The 24,785-nt window shown below is 48.1% G+C and overlaps 6 protein-coding genes across 6 annotated transcripts; 2 read left to right on the top strand and 4 right to left on the bottom strand.

Annotated features, from left to right (window-relative positions):
- Positions 1-290: 290 nt before the first annotated feature.
- On the bottom strand, positions 291-3,577 carry F4807DRAFT_387593 (fungal-specific transcription factor domain-containing protein). Its single transcript, XM_047995856.1, has 4 exons — positions 1,946-3,577; positions 1,778-1,896; positions 1,458-1,692; positions 291-1,397 (listed from the first exon to the last, which is right to left on the bottom strand). The coding sequence occupies exons 1-4, from the start codon at positions 3,295-3,297 to the stop codon at positions 479-481; spliced, it is 2,625 nt and encodes an 874-aa protein (XP_047856608.1). The 5' UTR covers positions 3,298-3,577; the 3' UTR covers positions 291-478.
- Positions 3,578-5,863: 2,286 nt separating this feature from the next.
- On the bottom strand, positions 5,864-8,091 carry F4807DRAFT_417515 (Di-sulfide bridge nucleocytoplasmic transport domain-containing protein). Its single transcript, XM_047997244.1, has 3 exons — positions 7,806-8,091; positions 6,742-7,706; positions 5,864-6,682 (listed from the first exon to the last, which is right to left on the bottom strand). The coding sequence occupies exons 1-3, from the start codon at positions 7,912-7,914 to the stop codon at positions 6,323-6,325; spliced, it is 1,434 nt and encodes a 477-aa protein (XP_047856607.1). The 5' UTR covers positions 7,915-8,091; the 3' UTR covers positions 5,864-6,322.
- Positions 8,092-8,339: 248 nt separating this feature from the next.
- On the top strand, positions 8,340-10,438 carry F4807DRAFT_417511 (uncharacterized protein). Its single transcript, XM_047997243.1, has 3 exons — positions 8,340-9,098; positions 9,159-9,637; positions 9,703-10,438. The coding sequence occupies exons 1-3, from the start codon at positions 8,613-8,615 to the stop codon at positions 9,974-9,976; spliced, it is 1,239 nt and encodes a 412-aa protein (XP_047856606.1). The 5' UTR covers positions 8,340-8,612; the 3' UTR covers positions 9,977-10,438.
- A 590-nt stretch (positions 10,439-11,028) lies between these two features.
- On the bottom strand, positions 11,029-13,475 carry F4807DRAFT_417501 (kinase-like domain-containing protein). Its single transcript, XM_047997242.1, has 4 exons — positions 12,681-13,475; positions 12,408-12,465; positions 12,084-12,351; positions 11,029-11,990 (listed from the first exon to the last, which is right to left on the bottom strand). The coding sequence occupies exons 1-4, from the start codon at positions 13,450-13,452 to the stop codon at positions 11,394-11,396; spliced, it is 1,695 nt and encodes a 564-aa protein (XP_047856605.1). The 5' UTR covers positions 13,453-13,475; the 3' UTR covers positions 11,029-11,393.
- A 1,647-nt stretch (positions 13,476-15,122) lies between these two features.
- On the top strand, positions 15,123-15,816 carry F4807DRAFT_387523 (uncharacterized protein). Its single transcript, XM_047995854.1, has one exon. The coding sequence runs from the start codon at positions 15,309-15,311 to the stop codon at positions 15,768-15,770; it is 462 nt and encodes a 153-aa protein (XP_047856604.1). The 5' UTR covers positions 15,123-15,308; the 3' UTR covers positions 15,771-15,816.
- Positions 15,817-18,900: 3,084 nt separating this feature from the next.
- Positions 18,901-20,788, bottom strand: F4807DRAFT_387359 (uncharacterized protein). Its single transcript, XM_047995853.1, has 4 exons — positions 20,390-20,788; positions 19,877-20,332; positions 19,332-19,803; positions 18,901-19,277 (listed from the first exon to the last, which is right to left on the bottom strand). The coding sequence occupies exons 1-4, from the start codon at positions 20,603-20,605 to the stop codon at positions 19,033-19,035; spliced, it is 1,389 nt and encodes a 462-aa protein (XP_047856603.1). The 5' UTR covers positions 20,606-20,788; the 3' UTR covers positions 18,901-19,032.
- Positions 20,789-24,785: the final 3,997 nt, after the last annotated feature.

The raw sequence follows: 24,785 nt of genomic DNA, 5'->3' as shown, positions 1-24,785 counted from the left end.
GGACATATTTTGTAGGAATAATCGACGCACTGATTCGAGCGCGGTTCTGTGCGGACATAACGAGGTTATTCATTGCAGAGGAGGGGTTCAAATTAACAGCTAAGCTCAAGACAAACGCATTCAAATGCTGGGGTATCATTTAACTGCGTCTCAACAAATCTTACCCGTCGTGAGTTTTATCAACATCACCACACTACCGCCCCGTTTTTCCATTCCGTGAACTATTTTCACATTTCCCTTCAGCTCTTGTGCTCATGGTTTTCCGTACTACTGCCTCTCTTTAGTAAGTCGAAAACCATAATTAGCAAATGAGTTACTGAGAACGGCAACTCCCGGTGCTAAATTCGATGGCAGAAGATTTTTCTTCCATCAATTGGCAATGGCCACTCTAGGTGTAGCTGTATCTGCTAGGACCCAATTTCTGAAACTCTGGAAATCGGAGTTTGTTGTCATCTCAAACCCGCCGGTTTTGACAAACTTACAAGGGACAAAATCCGGCTTCCTCAAGCTGCTTACCCTCCGGCAACATGGGACGGCCCTGCATAGGAAATGGCCAAAACAGTGGATTTTCCAGGTTTTGTGTGGGCGTCCTCGGTCCTGTGCTAGTCCTAGGTCGAAAGCTGGGCGATGGATCTTGTTCTGCTCTTTCCTTTGATCGACCTCCTTCGATGATGCCCTCCATTTTCTCCCCACGGTTGATATGAGTCTGCGAAGTGGAAGTAGAATACTTCCTTGCTCCGCTTCCGGCGCCGCCGATGTCTCGCGTGCCCCACGCACAAAGAAAGTCCTCCTCGTTGACATTTGGTGAGAAGAAATTGAGGCTGCTAGTAGTTGGCCGGACCGAATTGTCTACTTCATCCGATACGCCGCTGCTAGGTGGGATATCTACCTCGATATTCCATTTCTTGGCGAGATACTGGAGGATATTTAGTGCTTGGTGCGCGAAGTGATGGCAGGGCGCCATTTCCGTCAGATGCGCGATTCCCTGGTTCAAAGCTTCAGCTACTCTCGGACTTAGCTTTGCGGTGATTGTACTCGACGGCGATGTCGGTTCAGGCTCATCTCTCATGCTTGATGATAGTCGTCCATGGCTGTGATCGTTCTCGGCGTCTTCCGGTTTTGCCGTTGAAGGATTTGATATTTCGGCCGGAGAGGTATACTGTCCCTTGGAAGCCTCTGCACCCACCGCAAGGTGCATTATAGAAGATGTAAGTACAAAATACGGCACGAACGACGGTGTACGTCGAAGGGTATATAGTTGAGAATACGAACGCAGGAGGCCTTGGATAGCATCTGCCGCTTGAGCACAGACATCGCGAGGAAGTATACCCGAGCCAATGATTCTCAGTTTTATGAGTGGACGAAAAAGGAGTAAGATGGCGAAGTGATAGTACATGCTATTAGGTAAAAGAATAAGCTGGGGTGGCCATAGGGAACGGCCCAATGGCGATACTCACTGAGCAAAGAGGACGGCCGGCGTAAAATTATGTCCTAATCGTAGAACCTCGGGAATTCTATCGTACCAATTCAGGTACTGCGTATAGATGGCTAGTAAATCTCGGCTTGTCACCGGCTTTCCGGGCGAGTGGAGGACGTATAGTGACTGATGGACAAGCTCGCTAAGTTCGCAGAAGCATTTGTAAACGGATCGAACGTTAGAAGGCTGCTCACATGATCGTTGAAGGGGAGCCCCTTTTTGACCGATTAGATTTGTCAGATATCTCCATGCCGATGTTTTCAAGTTCAACTAAGGCAGGTAAAAATTCAGTAGACTCACCATCATCAGTATAAGGTACCCATAGAGATGCTTCTATATCGTCGATAATTGCGGGCTTAGGTGGCAAGTGCGGGAAGCAAGAACATTGGGGCAAGGAGCCCGTGGCAAGGGACCACGCGCTTTAATACGTCAGCCAAAGTACCTCATGATAGCCGGTGGCACGCTTACTGATCTAAGGCAAAGGCACCCCAGAATGTCGCGGCCTGCACGGCAATTTCATCTTCGTCACCATCGTTTTGCAGGCGGTGTAGGCCCATCTCGATAGCTAACCGTATACTCTGCCCTGCATAATACCAAGATTCCGAATCTCTCCCACAACTCGCTTCCCGAATGGACATTATCCCTAAGGCTTGAATAGTGGTTAAATTATGATGGTTATTTTCTCGGTAAAACAGCCTCAACGACTCCTTGAAAAAATGGTCACCTGCTGTACGAGAATCGTTCGGGTTCGCTCGCGTGTTTGGCTGGGTTGAGAATCGACACCCGAGAGCTAGCAACGCGTTCACTAGAATCGGTGAGCAGTACCGGTGCCTTCCGCTGAGAAAGTCTTTCAAGAAATGTTCTTTACTGAGGGAGGCAAAGGTCGGATATTCCCAACAGAAATATAGGGCCAGGAGATGCGAGACTAAACCACTGTCCACAGTAACCGTCGTCCACGTTCCAGCTGGGACCTTCATCTCGGGCGAATCGAACGGCGCAAGGATTTGATCTACCCCACGATATCGAGGGCCTTCTCTTACCGACGACTGATCTTGGAGCCATAATCCAACGCGTGAGCGCGGCGGGGCCTCGGCCGTCCATTGCATAATATCAGGATGCGAATCGCTCCGGGTCGACACGGTCTGACTGTGCGATGAAAAGTTCCACGGGCTATTCGGATCAAAGTCTTGGTTCATTCCATGACCCTGTGCCGTCACAGGACTCATTCCCAAAGCATTATAGCCCCCAGGGCCAGCTAACGTGCCTCCATAGGTTGAAAGAGGAGGTAGCGTGACCCCACCTCGAGCTTCGCTCGGTCGAGGAAACCCCGACAACACGCTCCCCGGTGCAGGTAAAGGAGGAGGACCGCCGCCGCCGCCGCCACCGAGCCATTCCGAGATACCTTCGACGGACTGTCCTTGTCGCAGCCTTTGCAAGACCTCCTCTACTAGATCGGGACGGACGAGGGCGGAGAAAACGGAATCGCTTTGCCGTTGCTGGCGTCGCAGAGCTTCGATTTCGTGGCGCAAGTTTTCTTTCGACTGTCGCACGGGAATTTCATATACACACTCAATATCTTTCTGCGACTTGCAACGACCGCATGGTTTCTGGCCATCACACTTGGCACGCTTCTTCCGACATTCGGTACACGCGTTCGGCGTGACAACGCCGAGGCCTCGTCTTCGCTTAGAAAGTTGGGGGTTTGGAGTGCCACTGGCTCCAGACGCGCCGGAGGTGGCAGATGCTTCATGTTTCGGGGTTGGTTTTGACGAGGATGACGCCTGGCTGGTGGAGGGCCCGCTACCTGGATCCCCCTCCATCGTAGCGTTTTAGGGCGCCCAGATCATACTCAAAGTGAAAGGATAGGCGCGCCGGCATAGACACGCCTTCTACCAACACCAGCTGATGACGATGGATGGCGGAAAAGGCGCATCGGCAGTGCGACTTGATTCGGAGTAAGGCGAGTCTTGATCAGCTCTAGGTCAGTTCACTGACGTGAGAGATTGACGGATGGTCTGAAAATCAGAGCTCTCGCCCAGACTCTAGGTAATCAGGAAAATGCGCGGGGCTATTTAACTATGTCTTTTTCTCTTTCTTTTCCGGAAGGTTAGGAATGTACTGCAGCTCTGTATTATGCGGATATATCGTATTCTACTTGAAAGAATGGCGCATTAACAACCGTTGGACGAACATATCGAGGGATTGTGTATGTACAAGGTGAAAGAGACGGGCAATTTCCAAAATTCGAGCTTTCGAGGTCAGGTTTCAAGGATGGAAGCTTTTGCGCTAGTTGGTTTGCCATCCATAGCACTTACCCAGGCTGTCAAGGCTCCCCCAGGCTTGCTCTTTACGCACATATATGCAGTACTAGGTTGACCTAGGTATGTAGATATGTACCAGGAAAGTACATCCCATGTCCCGACGTTTATTGTGTAACGGCCGCGGGAGGCTAAAATTCTTTTTTTCTGGTAGAACTTGATTTGATAGCTCTAAGTGCAGTTAAGGCAGCGCCTCATTTTTATAGTGCACCTTCAGTGTTCACAGCTAAGTATCAATGGTTATGACGTTTCCGGCTAACGAATAAGTAAACGAATATGTGGAAGATGATAGGGCAATGAAAAAGAATAAAAATTTGCAAGGAATTCCAGTACGCTCATTCAACCCCGAGCGCAGTTCTATTCCGATATTGGATCCATCCATGCATATGTATGTGGTGTACAATACTCATCTACCTACCTAAGCATGTACCCTGCGAGGAGGCAAAAGGAAAGCGGAGGGGTTGGAGGGGTTTCCCACGAGCAAATGCTACACAGTTTGTTCCACTTCGTACTGGCAAGTACCTCGACGGTTCTCAAAGGCGCAATCAATACCCAACTAAAGCATGGACGGTATACTTTGGATAAGGCGCCAAGTGGGGCTCGAGGCCGACCTACCGACTCCGCTCTGGCAGTAGCATTCTAGGTCCCGTTAACTTAGGAAGCCAGATTAGGTTTAGTGAATTTGGAATATGGATCTTCAGGTATTAAGGAAGAAATGCTCCTTTTAAAATCCCATCCGAGCAATGCGAATTTGATAGCTTCGGCTATGTGATTCCAACTTTGGAATGTTTCATGTTTCGGTTTGCTACTACCGAGGTAGCTAAGTACCTAGGTAGGTGGTAGCTTCCAAATTCTGAGCGTTCAACGTTAAAAATTACGAAAAGTCACAGTTAGCTAGACACGGACTAACGAAGAATAGGTAGTAATTGACGAGCCGGCTTTCATGTGCAGGTACCTACCTAAGATACGAATAAGAACGATAAGCAAAGAAAAGTCGCGAACCTCTATACGGTAGTTGAGCTCGAATCATGAATGCGTCATAATTCTATAGTAAATCGTCTGTGGCTCATGTTTTAGAGGGATCTCTAGCGGTCAATCAGAAAATATATGGATTTTCAACCAATCACATGCGCATTGTCTAATCCCAAGGAAATGACTTACAGGGGAGAAATCGTGATTGGACCAATCAGAATTACCTAGCTCTTCCATATTGTACTACGCATCGCCCCTTTACAGATAACAAGATATACTCTCTAATACTTAATTGTACTTCAAGATTACACATGGCAAGACGGATTGCTACTGACCAATCACCATATAAGAAACAACTCCGGGTTTATACTCCGAATATATAAAACCGTGCTTCGTTAACGGTCTAGATCTCGTCACTTTCTTGACACCTGTACGACTAGTATGACTATAGTAGCTAGCAGGTGGCGAAGGACCTACATAGACACCTGTTCCATGTGCAGCTTCAGGGATTAGAAAGAAACTGTTGATTTCTTTTCCAGATAGCTACACGTAAGCACCGAGTACCTGGTGGCGTTGAATTATAAAGGCCAGATATATCAAATCGTCGTAGAGTGTTCGGCTATTCAAGGTACTAGGAGAAAACCCCTAGGTGACTAATTGTTATGGCAGATAGAGTTAAGGGTTCATCAGGTCCTACTTGAAAAGAGATATGTACGTATAAGTAAACCCACTAAACGAAGTCGCTGGGAGGATTAGTCTTCAGATAACTGGTCATACGAAATCGAAGATGTAGTAGTTTGTTCAATGTTTTGAATTTAAGCGGAGGTCATACGTAGGTATATTATATTTATACATTATGCCATCTTTTTAACTGGCAGTATGTAATCCCCAGCCAGGGATTAAGAGGCAAAATACAGCTTCCCAGGATATAGTGGATCAGACCTAGAATATAAAGCACGAACGGTACATGATTTTACTGCTATTTTTCTTCGTATTATTTGTACCGGAAGGACCTTGAATCGAATTATTTTGGGTGCTTAGGTGTATCTTGCATTCTAATCCCTGGCTGGGATCTACTGCCAGTCAAAGAGATACAGCACTTTACATACATATTGCTTTAATAACATGCTAATTAGGTACCTAATTCGCAAGATAGATGTGCGCGTAGTGTCATGCCGTATGCAAGCACGGTCTATCCCTGTTCTAACGCCGTTCTACTCAGGCACTCAGGTTACATAAGAATCGCCTCGTAATAGAGAACCTTTCCATAGTCAAGGGGATGTAGGGGCCGTAGCTCTTACGAGTATAAGGAAACCCAGAAGAGCATCCAAGTTCAAAGTATACTTTGCGGTACAAGATATGACCACGAATAATTGGTAACTAGCGGGATTTGATTATTCGCTATACCTAACGCCTACGTTCTCATTAATATGCAAGCCACCCTCCTGTCAATTCGTTTGACCTAAACCTGCCTGCCAATGCGAGATCGTCAATGAGAAAAGGAATAGTATTCATCCTTCCCAACAATATCGTACAGTACAACCCCTGCCTAGACTTAGTACTTCTTGGTAGGGCTCCTGCTCTTAGTAGGACTTCGACCTCTCTCTCCCTTGGACGGGCTTCTCCTCCGCGACATCGGCGTTTCTGGAGGTGGGAGAGCCTGGAACCTGGGCATCTCATCCGTGTCAGGAGTGTCGTCGTTGACTAGCAAATGTCGACTGTTCGAGCGATGCGGAGTTCGAGGTATGGCTTGCCAATACACTTGTGATGAAGGTCTTGCGTGGTGCTGGTCTCCTGGGTGATGAGAGGGGAAAGGTGCTGACGGATGTGGCTGAATATCCGTAAAAGCATTCGTACTCTTGTATAACGATCTTCCACTGAATATGAAGATGGTAAATAAAAGGATAAGCAGAGCCTAGTCCAAGGTTAGCCAGCTGTATCCCTAGGTAGATATATCGGATTAAAATTACTTACGATAGTCTTGTAGGACATGGTTTCGACGATATCATTCAGAATTTTGGCCATCTCCTTCGCGCTGTTCGAGACTTGTTTGACGTAATCTGGGTTCTGGTTCATGCAAGCCTGCCAGTCCTCGCATATCTGGTGCAATCCCGGCAATCGCTTCTCTAACGGATGGCACTTGTTTGCTATGTAGTCGGCTCTGCATTTGTCGATGTTGGCTAGTATATCAGCCCTTGCTGATTGTCTCTCGGTAGAGAAATCTTCGCGCAGACCGCTGATGATGGCCCAACCAATCCAACACGCGCCAGACACACAAAAGAGGTTGAATGCAAATGTCACCCAATAACCCAAAATACTAGGGGCGTACGGATGCCGTTGGACAGTGGCTAGGAAAGATCCAAACCACCCATCTTTGCTGCGATTCTTCTCGTCTTTACGGGGCTTCCCCGGCTGAAAGGTGCTCTCGTCAGACTCGTAATCCGACTCGTCGCATTCATCCTCCTGGAGATATGGTACGCGATAACCGCTGACGTCTCGATCGGCGTTATAGCGCTTCCTTTTACGCACCTTGTCCCGCAACGGGAATATCGTCCTCGCTAGTTCTCCTTTCCCAGATACCTTCTTGGATCTGTACTTGTTCATGGTGGATGGCGTCATGTTCATGTGCGCGACGTCATATGAATTGTCATTCTCAGGTGTGTCTTGAAGTTCTGAGGCATCAGTGCCGGCTGGACTGGATTCGGCGGCCGAGACCTCGGATAGCGCATCTACGTCGAAGGGTTTTCTCGGTGTCGTAAAGGCGGGATTGCGGAATGGCGGCGCTGTATTCGTTCTCTGAAATGACGAGGTAGAGAAGATAGAAGATGGATTCGGCGTAGGAGGTAGAGGTTTAGAGGGAGAGGGTGTGCTGCTCTGAGTGCGCTGAAATGGATTGCGAGAGAAGGAATTGTTGTTATTGATATTCGAACCGAAGACGCCTAGATTACTTGCGATATTAGCATTTGTCGGGATATCCATAATGTTCCGGCGATCATGTAACTATAGAGGCAGAAGAAAAGAAAGAAAAGGAGATGTACTGTTCGCTTGCATCTGCTTCGTGGACTGCGCAAATGGGCTTGATGGATCCACGGGACCTTGATTCTGGTACTCCCATTCCATGGGAGACTCGAACGTTCGCCTCTCCATCCGGCCTCAATTGCACATCTGTCCGCTTGAAAATATATGGCGTTGTAGTCTTCCAGTTGAGAATGGTTGATTAAAGATTGACAGAATGAAAAGGGTAAAGGATGAGAAGTATGTAGGTAGGTGTGGAGCTTTTCAATGTACTTGTTGATTTCCAATTAATTTTCGGTTGAGGCTGATAAGAATTAAGGTGATTGCAAGGTTCCTGTTGGCAACCGTCCGTGACAAAGTAAACAAAAACCATGGGTGGGCTTTGACGAACAGGTGTTAGTTACATAATCACCAACTTTATTTTGCCCTTACGCCACACGTGGTTGAGGTACGTACCTAAGTACTGGTGTACCTTCCATGCACGAGCCACGCTCGACGTAGGAAGGAGGCAGGGAACGATTATATGGGTGTATTATCTGCTGCTTCCAACGACTTAGAATTATTTCACTGATTTGTATCTTTTCAACCTTCCTCGATTTCATCAGATAAATTTCTCGCCTGCCCATGCGAACCGAGGATTGGCAAGATCCTTATATTGCTGCTCGTACCTTATCTATAATTCCATCGGTCGCCACCGGAAATCTCTTCCAATTCACACCTATTTTTCTTGTTCCTTCTGCAGGTAATCCGACTGCAGGAGGCCAGGAAAAATCATCACAGCCTTCTCGTCCCTTCGACCCTTCCAGCATCTTCGCATTCTCTAACGCGAAATGTCGGACGTAGAATCGGCTCCTCGGAGCCACCATGAGGAGGAAGAGAACGACTATAATGATGCCCGTGCCGGCGATTCAGACAAAGATTCCGATGCCTTATCCGACATCGACGAGGATCAGTTCGATGACTACGATCCCAACACCGCCCGTATTGATGAGAAGCGCCCGGAACCTCAGATCATCGACGACGTTGCGGCACGCACGCTGAAGGCTGGAAAAAGAAAGGGCACGGCCGCGAAGAAACCCAAGGAAGGACGACGCGCCAAGAAGCGATCGCGCGATAACGACAACGATGGAGCAGATGGTGAGATTCTCAATACCAAACGAGCACGCAAGGCTACTGGAGCGGACGCGCCCGAACATGAATCGGAGCCCGAGGAAGAGAATTTGACACCCGAGGAGCGGCGGCGACGGGCTATTGAGCGCGCGGCCAGAAACCAACCAAAGCCGAAAGGTGTCAGAAGAAAGAAGAAGGATGAAGTGGTATGTTTTAAGTAGATAACTGCCGATCAAGATCATTCAAGTACTGACACGTTGGCTCAGGATTTGGAGGACGAGTTGGATGAGCGAATCGCGGACCTTAAAGTGCGCATGGAAAACGCCTGCCAAGCTGACAACCAAGCGCGTGAGGCAGGCCAGCCAGCTCTACACAAGTTGAAGCTTCTTCCCGAGGTTATGGCGATTCTCAACCTTAACAACAACCAAGCAGCGGTCCTCGACCCGGACACCAACTTCCTCCAGCATCTTAAGTTCTTCCTCGAACCTCTCAACGACGGCTCGCTGCCGGCCTACAACATCCAGCGCGATATCTTCCAGGCCTTGACCCATCTCCCGATTGAGAAGGAAACTCTGCGATCGAGCGGCATTGGCAAGGTCGTCTTGTTCTACACCAAGAGCAAGAAACCTGAGGTTGGTATCAAGCGTATGGCTGAACGCCTGCTAGGCGAGTGGAGTAGACCCATCCTGAACCGCAGCGACAACTACAAGAAGCGTCGCATCGAGACCCGAGACCTGGATTACCAGTACGTTTGATTTTCTATCGTATCCCTTTGTTCTGAACACAGCCTTACTAACTCTCCCGAACCAGAGCAATGAAGATGAGCCAGCTCAATACCAGCAGCAGCCAGCTGACGCTGAACCAACGCCACACCATGCAAAGTCTTGCCGACGAGGAGCGAGCGCGTATCCTCGCCCCCGCGAGGGAGGTCAGTCGTGCGCGTGTTACCGGCTTACCCTCAACCTACACCATCGCGCCGCGCAGCACCTTCGATCCCAACCGCGCCCAGGATTACAAGCCCATCGGTGCCAGTGGGATGGAGGCGTTCCGCAAGATGACCCAGAAGGGCAGGAAGAAGAACTAGATTCATTTCCCCGTCTTGGTGTACGTGGTACGTCGGGTCGTAATCATGCTTGGCCGATAGTTCCATGCTATAAACGCATATGCGGAGTCCAGGTTTAGGAGGTCTATTAAAGGACAACAACAAAATGGTAGTTAGAGTACTCACTCTCTAGTTGCAAAGTAGCTTGTTCAGCAGGCTATTAGAAAGGGTGGGCATATTGGGCCAAGAGCCGTCAGATAGTAAAGACCTCAAGTCATCAACCCGTGGCGGTAGAACTTCTTGAGGTCTATGAATACACTGTTGTTTTTTCTACGACGTGCCTAATTATCTGGTCTCAGGATTGTTGTTGCGGTAGCTGTGATTCCTAGTCCTCCACATCCTGATTCGATCTCCTCCTTTTAAGACAGGTTGGCAGTTCACGAAGCTAAACCGACCTCCCGCGCTGTCTTTTCTTGTCCTATATTGCCTACCGAAATAGCACCTACGACCTAGTTATTATATACTTCTAAATCCTTGCCTATGAATGTGCCCCCTAATCTCTAGCTAATTATCTATGTACTGCTAGACTATTACGTCCCTACATACGCAAGGAATAACAACAACAGAGTAGATAGATAAGGAAACCTATAAATTAGGCCAGGTTTCTATACGAGACATAAATCAATTAATATCATCAACGCAAGCCCGCCAAGTAAAAAAGGGAATAGGAGGCATAAAGTAAAGAACTACGTTGCCTCTCCTTTATGTCATTCCTACCAGATAAATCTACTCGTAACCTTCAAGCCGACAACTGTGTTAGAAATCTTCGACATACTGTACTAGCTATAATATAAAAGTCCAGTTCTACCTTACAGTAGTCTGTAGCTTACGTACGAACCAATTCACCCCATCTCTCTTCTATCTCTACGACGACAGATAATAAGACTACCTAGAATAGCAAAGTTGACGTATATACGATGAAATAGGTACGTAGGCAAGTATCCTCGTTTTATCATAGAAAACTCAGTATACCTACGCGTCATAACAAGTCACTCATCAACCAATACACGAAAGGGGAGAGAAACGCAAGAAAACAGAAGAGACGGGGCAGAGGCCCCATATTTGGTTCTACTACAATAAAACACACCGTATTCATCACTCCTAGAACAAAAATTTCGTCAAAGTTGTTCTTATCATCGATTTTCTTTCACGTGAATCTCTCTCCTTGCTCTGTTCGGCCTCCGCGATCGGACTCGTAAATCATTGATCGAAAGCCCGTTCTATGCTAGATTCTTCTTCTGTTTCTTTCTTTCTTTCTTTCTCATTCCTCGGCAAAAAGGAAGGACCGGTCTTTGCTCATTGTCTTCTCCAATAGCTCAAATAAACTATCTTCATAGCTCTAACCTCGCGTATTCTTATTATCGCCGTCATCGAGAGCTAGTGATCGACGCGAACGCCCCTATCGTTTCTTCACCTCGCCGGCCCAACCTTCGATTCCCTCGCCCCGGCTTCCAGGCACGAGCCCCTCCAGCTTGATATCTTCCATACCCGGGGTATTGTCCAACCAGGGGTGATTCGACATGCCACCGGCATTCGCTCGTTTTTCCGGCAACAGTTCGAGCATCGGTAGCAGGAACTCAGAGACTTCGGTGGGCTGATACTCCAGAGTCGCTTCGTCGTCAGGGAATAAATCTTCAACAGCATCCTCATCCTCGCCGTTTTTCCTTGCTTCCATCTTAGCCTTGGCCTTGGCCTCGGCTCGTTCCCTCTGAGCCTTCTCCCTTTCTTCCCGCTGTGCCTGAGGTATGTCTTTCAAATCCTTAAAGTGGTACTTCTCACGGAGGACGTCGGGAAGTGCCCAATGTCGGAGGCGGTGGATATTGCGAAGTTCCCCTCTCTTGTTAAAGATTTCCTGGGACCAGCGACCAGTCTTCCAAAGTTCTTTAGGGAACGGGCCAAGAAGCTCGATGATCTGTGCGATGTGGTCGTCGTCCTTCCCATACTTAGTCCCGGATTGGGGGTCGAAAAGATAGTCGCCGGTAATTAACTCGAAAACCTATTTGGCCATCGTTAGCTTCCGCTTTATGCTATTACATAATAAGGGAAATTGTATAAAAGCTGGTGTAATCAAGGGGGAATAGCAACATACCATCGCCGCCATACTCCACACATCGGTGCTTGCTCCCCATTTCGCGCCTAGAATAACCTCGGGCGATCGATATTGCCGCGTCTGAATATCGTTTGTAAAGTGATGGGACACCCAGCAGGCGTTGCCCAAATCCGCAATCTTGACGTTGATGATGGGACCTCTACGTTTTCTTTTCCTCTTCTCGCCACTTGATGACGTGCCACCTGTAGAAGATTTATCTAGGGAGATCCCGGACACCTCCTTCGTAAGGAGATCACTGTCGAGAAACCTATGTCAGCAACTTTATTAAGCCATCGCCATCGACGAACTATGAATGGGACTCACGCTGTCTTCTCTCGTTGCCCTTGCTTGTCACTTGTAGAGGAGCTCGGCGTGGCTGCTGCTATAATATGACAACTTATTAGCATCATGTACCGAGATAGGATCGACGAGAAGGGGGCATAAGAGGTGAACATGTGAATGCGGGGGCGGGGATTTTAGCATGGTGGGGGGTGTGAATATTGGCCCTGCCGAGATGAGGCGCCAGATGGTAAGATGGTAGCGTGGCACTAGTCGACATAAATGATGCAGAGGATCGAGTCTTATGTAGGTACATACCATCGTGTAACATTGCGTTAAGGCTGCTGTGTGATTTGGGCGACGGGAATAGGTTATCTCGATTGAAGTTGGCGTTTAGGGGAGATGGTAACGGTTGACTACCAGTGATGAGAGTCCGTCTTCGTCGTCGCCCGTTTCTGTTGTTCTCCTTGTCCGAACTCTCATTCTTGACCACCTTCTTGACCACTTGTTCAACATCGCCAATCTCTATCAATACGTTTTCCGGCTTCAGATCTGTGTGGATGATACCGCATTCTCTGTGCAGGTAATCTAAGCCCATTAATACCTGCTTCGTGATCTGCATGACGAGATCCCGAGGGATACCCCGATGTTGCCATTTCTTTATTAATCCAAGTAGATTCTCTCCGAGAACCTCAAACACCATGCATACGTGCACTCCATTCGGTCCCTTGTGTTCGAACGAGTCGAGAAGACTGACGACGTATTTTCGGCCGGGGTGGTTGGGGTTAGCTTGGACGATTCGCTGGAGAAGCTTGATCTCGTCGATGGCGGTCTCGGTGTAGTGACTGGCGGATCGCACGACCTTCAACGCGACGTGCTTACCGTTCGTGTTGTCTCGCGATAACCAGACTGTCGAGAAATGACCCCATCCTAACTTTCGCACAACCGTATATTTCCCGTCCTTAAACTTCTCGCCGATCTGAACGGGATGGTATCCTCCTTTGCAGTAATCCTCGGAATCCTCCTCATCAGCAGTGTTGTCGGCGGCATCTTCAGGTCCGGAAGACGATGTGGGGGAGTGTTGGTTCATGGTGCTTGATAGATGCGGTGGCCTGTGTCGAAGAAAGCAATGTCAGTAAGCATACCCAACGAAAATAGGTATGAAATATATAAAAGTAGTAACGGCGCGACTTTAGACACGAGGCGTGCATCAGAGGTTAAGTATCAATTGCATCCAGCGCAAGCAAGCAAGCGAAGCTGAAGTGAGGGTGAGTAAGTTATTGTGGCTGGCTGCAGGTCCGTGGCCCTGACTGGCTGTGCGACACCCTGACGGTCCGAAATCAGGATCACCAATAAAAGGCGGACTTGGGGAAAAACCCATCAAGATGCCTTGGCCACACTGCCCAGGCAAAGTACTTAGATACCTAGACTAGTTGCCGTGCTTCTTTTTTTCTCTCTTTTTTTTTTAGGCCGTGGCGGTGGGGGTGAAAATAGAAGAAAATCGGTGGGGTATTTCCCAAGTCCAAAATCCCAAGTCAGAGTTATTAGTAGAGGATGAGTAGTAACCTTTTCTTCATGGTAGCCATCGTGTTCAACGTTGTCGCGCACTCTTTTCGGCCAAAGGAGGAATTTCGGCAATCAGGTGAGAGGAGGGAAAACAACAGCAAAAGCGAGAGGAAAGTCGTGGCGCGGACGTAACCGTGGTCTCCAAATGTGCCCAAGGATGCGTCTAAGAAATGCCAAGGAATGGATGGATAGAGTGCTGGATAAACGAATGGGTTGAAATGAGGGACAAGCGACGGGAAGCGAGGTAACCACCAGAATCGCGACCGAATGGGATTTTGTTTTGTTTAGGTGGCCGGGCGAGTAAGGGAATGGGGAGTTAGGAGAGTGAGAGAGGGAAGTGGAAGATAGCGAGATAGAGTGGGCAAAGATGAAGCTAGTGAGCGATAAATCGCAACACACAACAACATGCAACACAACACGATACAACCCGACCTAACTCAACTCAACTAGAACTCAACCCTAAGGTGAAGGTTTAAAAAAACCAAAAGCCAAAAACAAATAAAGATGGGATAGAATGATAATATGATAATGTGGAAAAAGGGGGGTAGGACAAATGCTATCAAGACTGGTGCGCTTGCTTGCTTGATTCCTGCTGTGAGAGGCGGCAATAATAATTAGGTATTCAACCCCCTCTCCCCTTTCGTGGTCCCAGTCGATCCCCCCAGTCAAGTCTAGCTCAACTTGCTGTAGGCCTATGTATGCGATCGTGGACGGAATGCCGTGTATACTACTAGGTAGGTAGTGTGTGTATGTAATGTCAGATGGATGGTAGACGGGTGCACGGTGAGAGATGAGAAGCTGTGGGCGCTAAAGGTCCATAGCACCAGGGACGCCAGAGCACGTTGCGTTGAGAGGGGAGGGAGAACAGTCCCGAGCTTTTTCTTTTCGGTCGAGTCCCCGATCCTGACAGGGCAGAAAAGGTCTAAACAAGGGCCACTGCAAGCGCCAATACAGCGATCGTACAGGGAAGTCCAGCCCAAAATAGTCCAGGGGGCTTTGTGTACCTAGGTACGAAATGGTACGAAATGGACGAAATAGTTATTCGTCGTGTCCCCTTCTCTTCTCCCCCTTCTCCAACCCCTCAGCGCTCTATCAACAATCAACAACGCTCCGCAGTTGGTCGCAGCGCCTGACCGTTTTCAGGGGGCCGGGGGGTTAGAGGGGTCAAAGGTGAGTGGACGATGAGTGGACGAACGAGAGTGGCAGAGTGGATTGTAGAACGGTCGGCTCGGCTCAGCCCCGCCACTCCACGAGCAGATGATACCGGAACTTGGACCTCTAGGTTTATCATATAAGCCCGCTAATACAACACAAACCACATCGTTGTATCGTCGCAGATTGGCTAATAGATGCCAGTGTGTACCGGATACGGAATAGCAGATGGCATATGACCGGCGAGGGAGGGAAAGGGAAAGGAGGCGCAACGTCAAATATGTGCCAAAATATATGCCAAATCTGCATCACCGCCTCAACGATGAAAAACCCGACGATAAAGAGCCTCCTTACTCCCCGTTCCTATCCGATGCTGGCTCTATTTGGCCTGATCCGGTCTGGCCTGGTCCGGTTGGGTCTGGTCCGGCTGTGTCTCCTGGCCTTATCGCAAAGCCCGCGGTTTTGTATGGTTTCATTTTGCGAACACATGTTTTTCCTCTTCCGTTGGACAACCCCGAATATACATATCCTGGTTATTGCTTGCTTGATTTTGCTCTGCTCTGCTCTGTTTTGCTTTGCTTTGCTTGCGCTGGTCGAAACATGTCAAGAACCTACGTTTCTTCGCACCCAACACTTTCATGCAATCCAGCAACGGATTGCGCGCTGCAAGGTGGTGTGCATGTGCAGTAGGTAAGGGGCAATAGGTAAAGACAGACTCGAGGAATCAGGACAAAGCGAATAATAACAGTAACTGCTAAAACCCGAGAAACTTGAGATAAACTTACCCTGGTATCGGTCCCTCCGTAGTGATGATAGGTTTCAAACCGTCCTTCTTTCTCTTCTTATTTAATAATGTCGAGCTTGCGAGGTTTCCTGCTGTCGAGTTCGTGCCGTTGCCGTTCGCACCCGTCATTAAAGGGATTGTAGTAGAAGGTGATGCACGACCTTCTGATGTAACAGACGGGTCAGTCGCGTCCTTCGCGCCGTTCATCGTTTCGGTTTGCGGATGTGGGAGAGCACGAGTAGCGCACCGTCGCAACCTAAGGTACTCTTGGTAGGCTTGGTACTCGGTATATAAAGTTTTCGGGGTTGGAACTTGGTTGCGGCTAGTTGCGCTTTCGGATGGTGATTAAGTTGATTGAGGGAGGGAATAGTAAATCTTGATGTGTTGCGAAAATAAAATATCGGTGGGCGGATGTCGGGTTAGGTTGAGTTGGTTGGTGGTCAATATTGTGGTTCTGGTTGAGATTGAGGTTGAGGTTGAGGTGGCGGTGGTGGTGGTCGCATTCGAAGAGGAAGGGAGGGAAGAATTAAAAGAATGCGAAACAATGCGATGATGCGATGCGGTTTGATGTCTGATGCGAATGCGATCGATGCGATACGACACAATATATAGATAATATATGAATGTGGTGGTCCTTGCTCTTAATTCTTAATGCCCCTCTAATTCTTTTTTCTCTTTCCGCCTTGCTGCGTAGAAATTATCAATATTCGGAATCAATGGGAACGGAAGTTTGTTGTTGTTGGTGGTGTGATTCTCGAGAGATCGAGAGGGAAAAGAATAAAACAAAGCTCCAGGGCTATGAGTGGACGGGAAATTGCATTACATATGAGGGCATAACAATTCCTCAGGTGCAATCGGCCAGAGGAAAGAGAGAGGGAATTGAGTTTTCTTTTGTCACACTGGGTTAGGATATCGATTTATTATTAGGTTTGCATTTGTCGATGCTAGACTAAACTAGTCTCTTAGGGATTTAGTTTGGAAAACTAGAATAGGGAAAAAGTAGAGCTGTTTTTATCTTTTTTTTGTTTCGTCGCAAAATCTTGGATTCGCAACGTCATATGGGAATGGGTTCAAGGGTTGCTACCGGAAGTCGCGCCTCTCAGTCGTCAACGTGCATCTGCACGCATGGGAATAAAGGGATAAGGGGGCGACTAACTTAAAAAAATCGGGGACTGGCTATACCTATTTATAATGAGGCCCTTTCGATACCTGAATACGAGAGGAACAGGAAGCAAATCGCAACTTGTCAATTACAATATTGGTGGGATGAGAAATGAATAGGACGACAGGACGACGACAATACGAAATGTCTTCCACCTCTCGAGGCACTTATGTGGAAATGCCTTATATCGAATAGAGGGTGAAAGGGTAATTCGATGGGCCGATGTCGATAGGTCTGATATCATATGCAAATGCGAATGCAGACGCAAACAGGAGTACAGGTTGATTGGACAACTAGAAGGACGGGAAGATACATAATCTAAAGCTTAAAAAAGATAAGGTACAAAGTCCATCGTATAGTAAAATGCCAATTGACATGTACTGTTTCATCTTTCGAGTGAAACGATGTACCTCTTATCAATCTTCAAGTCTAATGCCACTACCTAGTACATACTAGGGGTAGGTATGCAGCAACCCATACTTTCCTGTCTATAGGTATGTATATATCCAATACTGACTTATACTCGACTTAAACTTTCAGTTTCGATCTCGACCAACTTCATTCAATCTTTCTTGGACATCTTTCTTGGACTCCCTCCTCGATTCGCGCTCATCGCTTTTTCTACCCGAGATCGGTGTATGATGATTGCGTAACAGCATGAAATCATGCGTTAGGGGTTAATTACAGGCGCTCCCTCGTAGGACAAGAATTATATCATCCTCCTCCCAAATCAGTAACCAAAGCTGTATGACTTCGGTTGGCAGCACAAGTGGCTACACCACCGCCGGCTTGGTATTGTTAAGAGAGATGAGCGTTTCGAAGATTCGACGATTCGAATGATACGCCTAATGGTCAATCAATGTCAAGCCATTACTTATTCGTCCTTGAAACAGCGTGATCATGTCTATATCTCCGCTAATTCTCTCATCTGATATCATTCTATCTTTACGGCTCAACATATAGGCGTATGTACCAGGTACTCACTTCTTTCATCTCCTCAAATACAAATAGTAAACGACACATCGTTCGCATATGCGGCAATCCTATTTGTCGATCGTGCCCCGCGTTGGGTATCTACAAGCGCTCGGCATCATCTAATTGGGCAACCCGATAGGATAACGGGAAGCAAGACCTGATCTGGGCTTCATCAGGGGCTCAAACGGATCTCCCGAGTTTTCCTCCTGTCCGATGCCTCTCTCCCCTCTATAAACGAGATATTTATTCGTCGTCCCTCATCCGCGCATCTACCTTAAGACTGCTACCTGTCTTGGTCATGAGAGAAGCGACGATTTCGTCATCGTGGATCATACTTCCCTCCCAAACCAGACGATGTGAGAGGTCCCGTCATCATAGCGATGAAATATACAATTCCATGTTTTCCGTGTTTTTCATATGACCACAGGCCGTAAGTATCCAACCACCTGAATTGACATCGCAAAACTAGGAATGCATTATCGTACTACATTGGTGGAGAGGTTCGTCAATAGCTTCACGCCAGTCTTACATGCAAGCGGATCGCATTGGTAGTTTCAGGCTGGGACCGAGTCTCGGAAGCTCGTGTTTTCTCTCTTCTTCTATCTGACCTGCAGCGAAGCGGGAATCCTGCACTTCCACTTTCGTCCAACGAAAGCGCGATTGCATCATCAACCGCCATCCACAATATTCATTCGGCCACTCTAGAAGCCACCTGCTTTCTTTATTGGGTGAGGACCTGGCGCTTGAGAAGAGCCAAGCTTTCGCCATCCCTTAGTCACGTAAGTGGCTTTTCACCTGAGCCGTTCACCGGCGCGGCTACAACAAAAGCGGATATAAGAACTGCCGGAGTCGCCGATCCAGGATTTCCGTATTGCTTCGGAGAATTCGGCGTCCATCATAAATAAGTATGCTCACCGGACCTATATGAATACCGTATTATGTAATGCACGGTACCCTTTTGTAGAACATGTAAATACCAAAGTTTGTCTAGTTAAGAATAGGGTGATGTATATGCAAGAGTCTTGGTTACTTCAAAGCTCTGTCAACGTATCTTCAGCAGGTGTCCTGATTAGCAAGAGTTGCTCTTGTCGTCCGTAGACCCATTCCCAACTGTTCTTTGCGTCATCCCAGTACACGTCTTCTTCTTGGGGGAAGACTATGGTCCTATTCCTCTCAGGGACGAAATGTTCTGCAAAAAGCTCAATGCTGTAAAATGTATTCTTCAGCAGCGGGAGATCTCCAAGCACCGGAACCTTGTCCTGAAGGTTGGTCATGCCTATGCAAAAGTCAGCGAACGATAGCGCAACGCGATAGGAGATGCGAAGCATACCAATTACAGTTCCTGCCGAATGTCCCCATTCTCCAGTGGCATGGCAGTAGATCTTACCCTCGATACCTTCACTGTGCGCCTGCTCTAGAGCCGCCTTCAAGATTTCGTTACCTGTCATCCCGATCTTCATATTATCCTTCACGATATCCTGCAACCTATTGACCTTCTTGAGGCCATCGACGAAGCCCTTCGGCACATCGGCCTCCGTCTCTCCTGGGTAAAGCACGTATCCTATATGCTGCGTATCTGTGTTCAAGCTGAGAGCCGATACGCCAAAATCCGTGTGAATCAAGTCCCCGTACGCGATCGGTCGGTCCGGCGCGCGAGGGTCATCCATAGCAGAGGGGTCATCCATAGTAGAAGCGTCATCAGCGGCTGGGAATCCCGACCCAGTCAGGATAAATACGCTGGGTTGGAACCAGGTGGTGTAATTTAGAGACTGAATCCTTTCTCGCATCCACCATTCGATATCCTTTGAAAACGGACTTGTCAGTTTACGGCCTTGCCACGCTCGCTAGGTAGGACTTCGAGATACTCCAACTTACCCAACTCGTGGATTTCCCAGGCACGATGACCTTCTCGCTAAAACCCTCCTCGATAATAGCCCACGCCGTCTCCATCATCTTGCGGTACCACGGCAGCCTCCCCTTCACCATCGTCGCGATAACCTCAACGCCTAGCATAGGCTCCAGCACGAACTTATCCTTCCACTCCTCCCCGATCCCCTTCACCACGGCGTCCAACTCGCCCGCGTGCAAGCCCCCGGCGAACGCGATCTCCGGGTGCGTGTTGAGCGCGATGGATCGCGGCTGCTGCGCCGCCAGGATCTTCCGCAGGTCCGTCCACACGGCGTCCGTGTTCTCGATCCACGAGTAGCTTGTCGGCGCGCCGCCGACCGGGTCCGCGAGGAATAGGTGCGTGGTGCGCCGTCGCGCGGAGAACTGCGTGGCTTCTTTGAGCGCCCAGAAGACGGTGTCTTCGGCGTACTCTCGCTGGCTCATCTGTCTATTGTTAGAAATTGCTTATGGTAATACATGGAGATAGGATGAGGTACAGACCAGCCAGGCGTCGATGCCATATTTACGCAGCAGTCCTGGGATAAGCGCTTTGCGTTCCTCTGTCCATCCGTCTACTAGTTCTGCTTGCTCCCGTAAGGAAGGGAGGGTTTGGAATTGTGGAATTTTCCCCGGCGCTGTTCCGACATATGCGCATACCGTGGAGAGCACGGCCGCGCTGTTGACGAGGTAAGTGAGAAGTAACACGGGACCCCGCATAGTCAAGGTGAATTCTACTCTTCCTTGAGATGCTCAGCCCTGAAATCTACCTGTGGGTGATTGCGCGCCGGCTGGTGGTTGATCACCTTGTATAGATAGTGTAGGTAGGCTCAATTAAATGCTGAGTATATGGGAGTTAATCGTTGGAATATATCTCAATCTACGCCGATGTCTCATATCTCGGTACCCCGGTGTTATCGTCCAGTCTCCCCTGGTCGGTTGGAGATTCCGATCTAGATTGAGCCGTTGCTTGGCGAACCCACTCATCCGATTTACCTACCCTTTTAGGCAAGTATGTAAACAACACTGTGGCACCCGAGTTAATTCATGGATAGGGAGAGAAAGGCTAGTGCGGGGAACGGAGTGACATTGACAGAAAACAGAGGGGAGATTACTAGTCGTTGATGAATATAATGGTAACAGAATAAATATTAAGACAATAATGATCAGACTACCTTTCCTAATGACGGGCTGTCTTAGAAGTTATAGGGGTATTCAGGGGGTTCATGGGTAAACAATCTTGCCCAATCGCCGGATAAAGTGGCAGCATCAAGCGTCAACGCGACGGATAACATTCAATGAAATATTCAGCATGAGCAGGCTACTAGTAGTTAATGACATAGCCGCAAATGCTCTACAACTAGTTGTGTAGGTACGTAGATATGTAGAGGAATTTACTGGGTCAGGTCAGTGGTTATACAGCAGTAAGGCCTCAAAATAACCAAGCACAATGGAACTGACGTCATTTCCCGTAGCTACGGTGATGTTGTGTTTCTTCTTCGCAACGCTGGTCAAGCCAGGGATTGAGATGAAAAAAAAAAAAGAATCAGCAGAGCTGAGGTGGTTCCAAAAATTGGGCAAGTAAAAGCTAAAAAGCGCTAATACTGCTAGAGAGTGTCACAAGTGACAAGTGTACCTAGATCGATTAGGAGTAATCCAAAGGGGGGCGATACGTACCTTATCCCCGTCTCAGAAAATACCCAGGAGCCGCTTGACCCAGACACCAGAGATCCCATGGCGAGGACAACCGGTTGGGCAGCCCCCCGTTACCTGACCTTTATTTCCATTAAGGATCAACATCTTTCGTGGCTAAGCAGTCGCCCCGTAGGGAAACCGCCGTAAGGGGCTTATCTCCCCTACCACAGTGCTTTGTCGATTCTCCGACCAGGTCCCCTCCCCGCATCACCAGTTCTTCGGGAAACCTGGAAGGCACACCGTGGATGCCACTGCGCGGGGGTGGGTGCGTAGCGTAGGTCGGTACTCCCTCCAACCTCCTCGGGAGTACCGCCGGAACCCCCTTGCCCTCCGAGGGACGCCACCTCCAAGGGCCGACCCCCAAGGCAGGTGGACACGAGAGGCGACCCGAAGGCAACCTCCCGATAAGGCCAGCGTTAACGCTTCCACTGGAAAACTACCAGTGGATGGATTGGCCTCGTCCCACTACAGACTAGCTAGACGACACGAGGCAGGGCCTACAGGTTCGCTTCCTGATCAGGCTTCCCTGCTCCTATCACTCCGTCTTCCCAACGGAGGTCCAGGGACCGAGACGGTGCCAAATTGCACCGCAAGGTATGACTAGAGCGAGGGGGGTCTATGCTTTTTCTAATCTCCGAGACGGGGCACCTCTTCCCTTCCAGAAAACCTTCGGGGTCAAGGTTCTGGGAGAAGCCCCGACACATCGCCAGGTCCCGCACAGGAGATGCGTGAAGAAAGACCCAAGTGCTCTGCGTCGGGAGGAAGAGGTGATGTTAGTATAGTGGCCCAGGCGATGGCGGCAGCGTAGATTCTTCGGAACAAAATGTCTCAAAGTCAAGGCCGCCATAACCTGGAGCTGATGGTTAATAGCCCCCGGTACTTAAAGACCGGAGACCATGAAAAAAAAAAGGTCGAAAGTAGAAGTCCAGGACGGCGGCACGTAGGTTCTCCAGTGTAAATCATGGAGCCAAGGCCGCCGTACCATGGTTCTTGGTTCTCGGTACCTTGTGAGGACCTTGTTAATTGGGGGATGGAATGTGATACAATGATTGTACTTACTTGATGCGTGAATGAATGATGGCCCACGCAATCTTGGTTCTTGATATAATCTCGATCTATGATGTGTTAGGATATAGTGCAAGATAAATAGAAAGAAGTAGTTGAGGAAGAAAGAAAGTGATGAAGCATGTAGGAAGGTAGGTTGAAGAAAGTTGGAATAGTGTGAGAGTAGGAAGAAGATTAAGTGATAAGAAAGGTGGATAAGAAAGAGAGGATACATTGATAGGTTGAGTGATAATTAATTTGGATGGTGGGTGACGAGTTCGATAGTTGGGCGACAAGGTGGGGACTGATGGCAATGTGAAGATGTTGAAGAAATTAAGAATAAGGAAATGTAGAAGAAGGTTATGGAAAGGAAGTAGGGTAGAAAATATATGGTACTGTAGGGACGGAATGAATAGGTTGTAAGGTAGTAGGGTAGGTGACGAGGCGATAAGATAGTAGGGTAGGTAACGAGATGATAAAGTAGTAGGGTGGGTGACGAGGTAGTGTAGACGAAAAAAAGAAGGTTGCTAAGGATACTTGGTTGCTAGGGATACTTACACTGGGTGTTGGGTTGGGATGGATTAGAATGGGAGGATGAGAAAGATAGATCAGAAAGATGGAAGGGTGATGGACGAGATAGAATGGGAAGAAGTTGTTGAAGAAAAGTTGAAGTACCTTGGTAAGAAACTGGAGAAGAGGTGAAGTAGGAAAAGTAGGAAAGAAATGAAAGGTGGTGGGTAAGTGGGAATAATGTGAATAAAGGTGGTATGGTGATTGAGTGGTTGGGATGTAGTAGAAGTAGAGAAGAAAGGAAATAAGAGGAATGGAATTTTACTTACTTCGGTTGGCTTGCATTGTTAGCATTGGTTTGGGTGTGGAAGTTTGAGAGAAGAAGAAGAGTGGTTACTTGGTTGTGTGATGTTGAGAGGAAGAGAAAAAAAAAAGGGAAAGGAAGTGGGAAGATCCCTGGGTATTTATACCTTTCCCAGAGGGAGGTCGGGAGGGCTGATTCGAATTACTGATTAGGAAGATCAGTAAAGCTCGAAAAATAAAAAAAGCTAACGCGTTTTAATTATTTTACGCGTTGAATTAGGTTCATACGTGCCTACGACCAGCTGCTGGATCAGTCCGTACCTGGGCAACGACGGAGTGTCAGCCAACCTGATTGGCCATAAACGAGTGTAGACAGCTTTGACTCACTGTCGATATATATTTAAAGTTTGCACCTGATCCCAATATACAGCATTTTCTAGCCAATAGAAAAAATCACTGAGGTTGCCATGAGGCTCAACTTGATTATGTAAGCCGTGATCCCCTATTTACAGCTGCCGACAGGGTACACCGTACAGTGTCACTAGGTCGATTTGAACCTCACCGGCTGGCATAACCGGGGAAGGTTCAAAATACCTTAGGCATCAGTATTTCTTTAATTTTTAATTGGTCAACAAATAATTAGCTTTACAATGTCTATCGTCACCTGTCCCGATTCGAAGTCAGTAGGAGCATTAATTATTTCAAGTGATCAGCCAACCAGAATTCGCCCTCGTAAATCAGCATGTACGTATCTTTGTCTATTTTTTGATTGGCCAGATTTAATTCACAGCTGTATAGCAGGTGAAATACCAAAGCACCTGTGTACCTTTGTATCTATTCTGATCTTGCCTGCCGTCCACCCCTTTCGTACCAAGCTGATCCACTCCGAAAGGTGGGCCCCGTCTGCTTAGTGATTAGGATTACTAGTAGCATAGCATCATGAGAGAGTTCTAAAGCTTACTGGAAGTCATGTGACGGTCTGATATTCACTCTAGTTTTCCAGGACGGAGATTTACCACATAACCATCTGGCCTACGGGCGTGATGCTCCAATATACCATGTACGTATCAGGATAACTATTCATAGTAGAAATGCCAGTTTTCATAGAAATCTCATTCTTAGGGAGCTTTCTAATACAATGAACTTGAGAAACCGACCAACAGCCGAACAAGGGAATCTAGAGAGCAAATCACTTTTTCTCGTGCTACCTGTGGATGTCTCCGGTTGTTAGATCTCGAGCATCCTTGTTTCTCCGTACCAATCCCCATATATATATCTCACATAGACATACGGTTACTAACATTTAGACGTAGGATCTTATCACACATAATCCGCCAGCCGCCAGAGG

The sequence above is a fragment of the Annulohypoxylon truncatum genome (genome assembly GCF_022578515.1).
Source record: "Annulohypoxylon truncatum strain CBS 140777 unplaced genomic scaffold F4807scaffold_8, whole genome shotgun sequence".
Taxonomy (NCBI): Eukaryota; Fungi; Ascomycota; class Sordariomycetes; order Xylariales; family Hypoxylaceae; genus Annulohypoxylon; species Annulohypoxylon truncatum.
The sequence above is the reverse complement of the archived record's forward strand: the minus strand, read 5'-3'. Positions and strand labels throughout refer to the sequence as shown.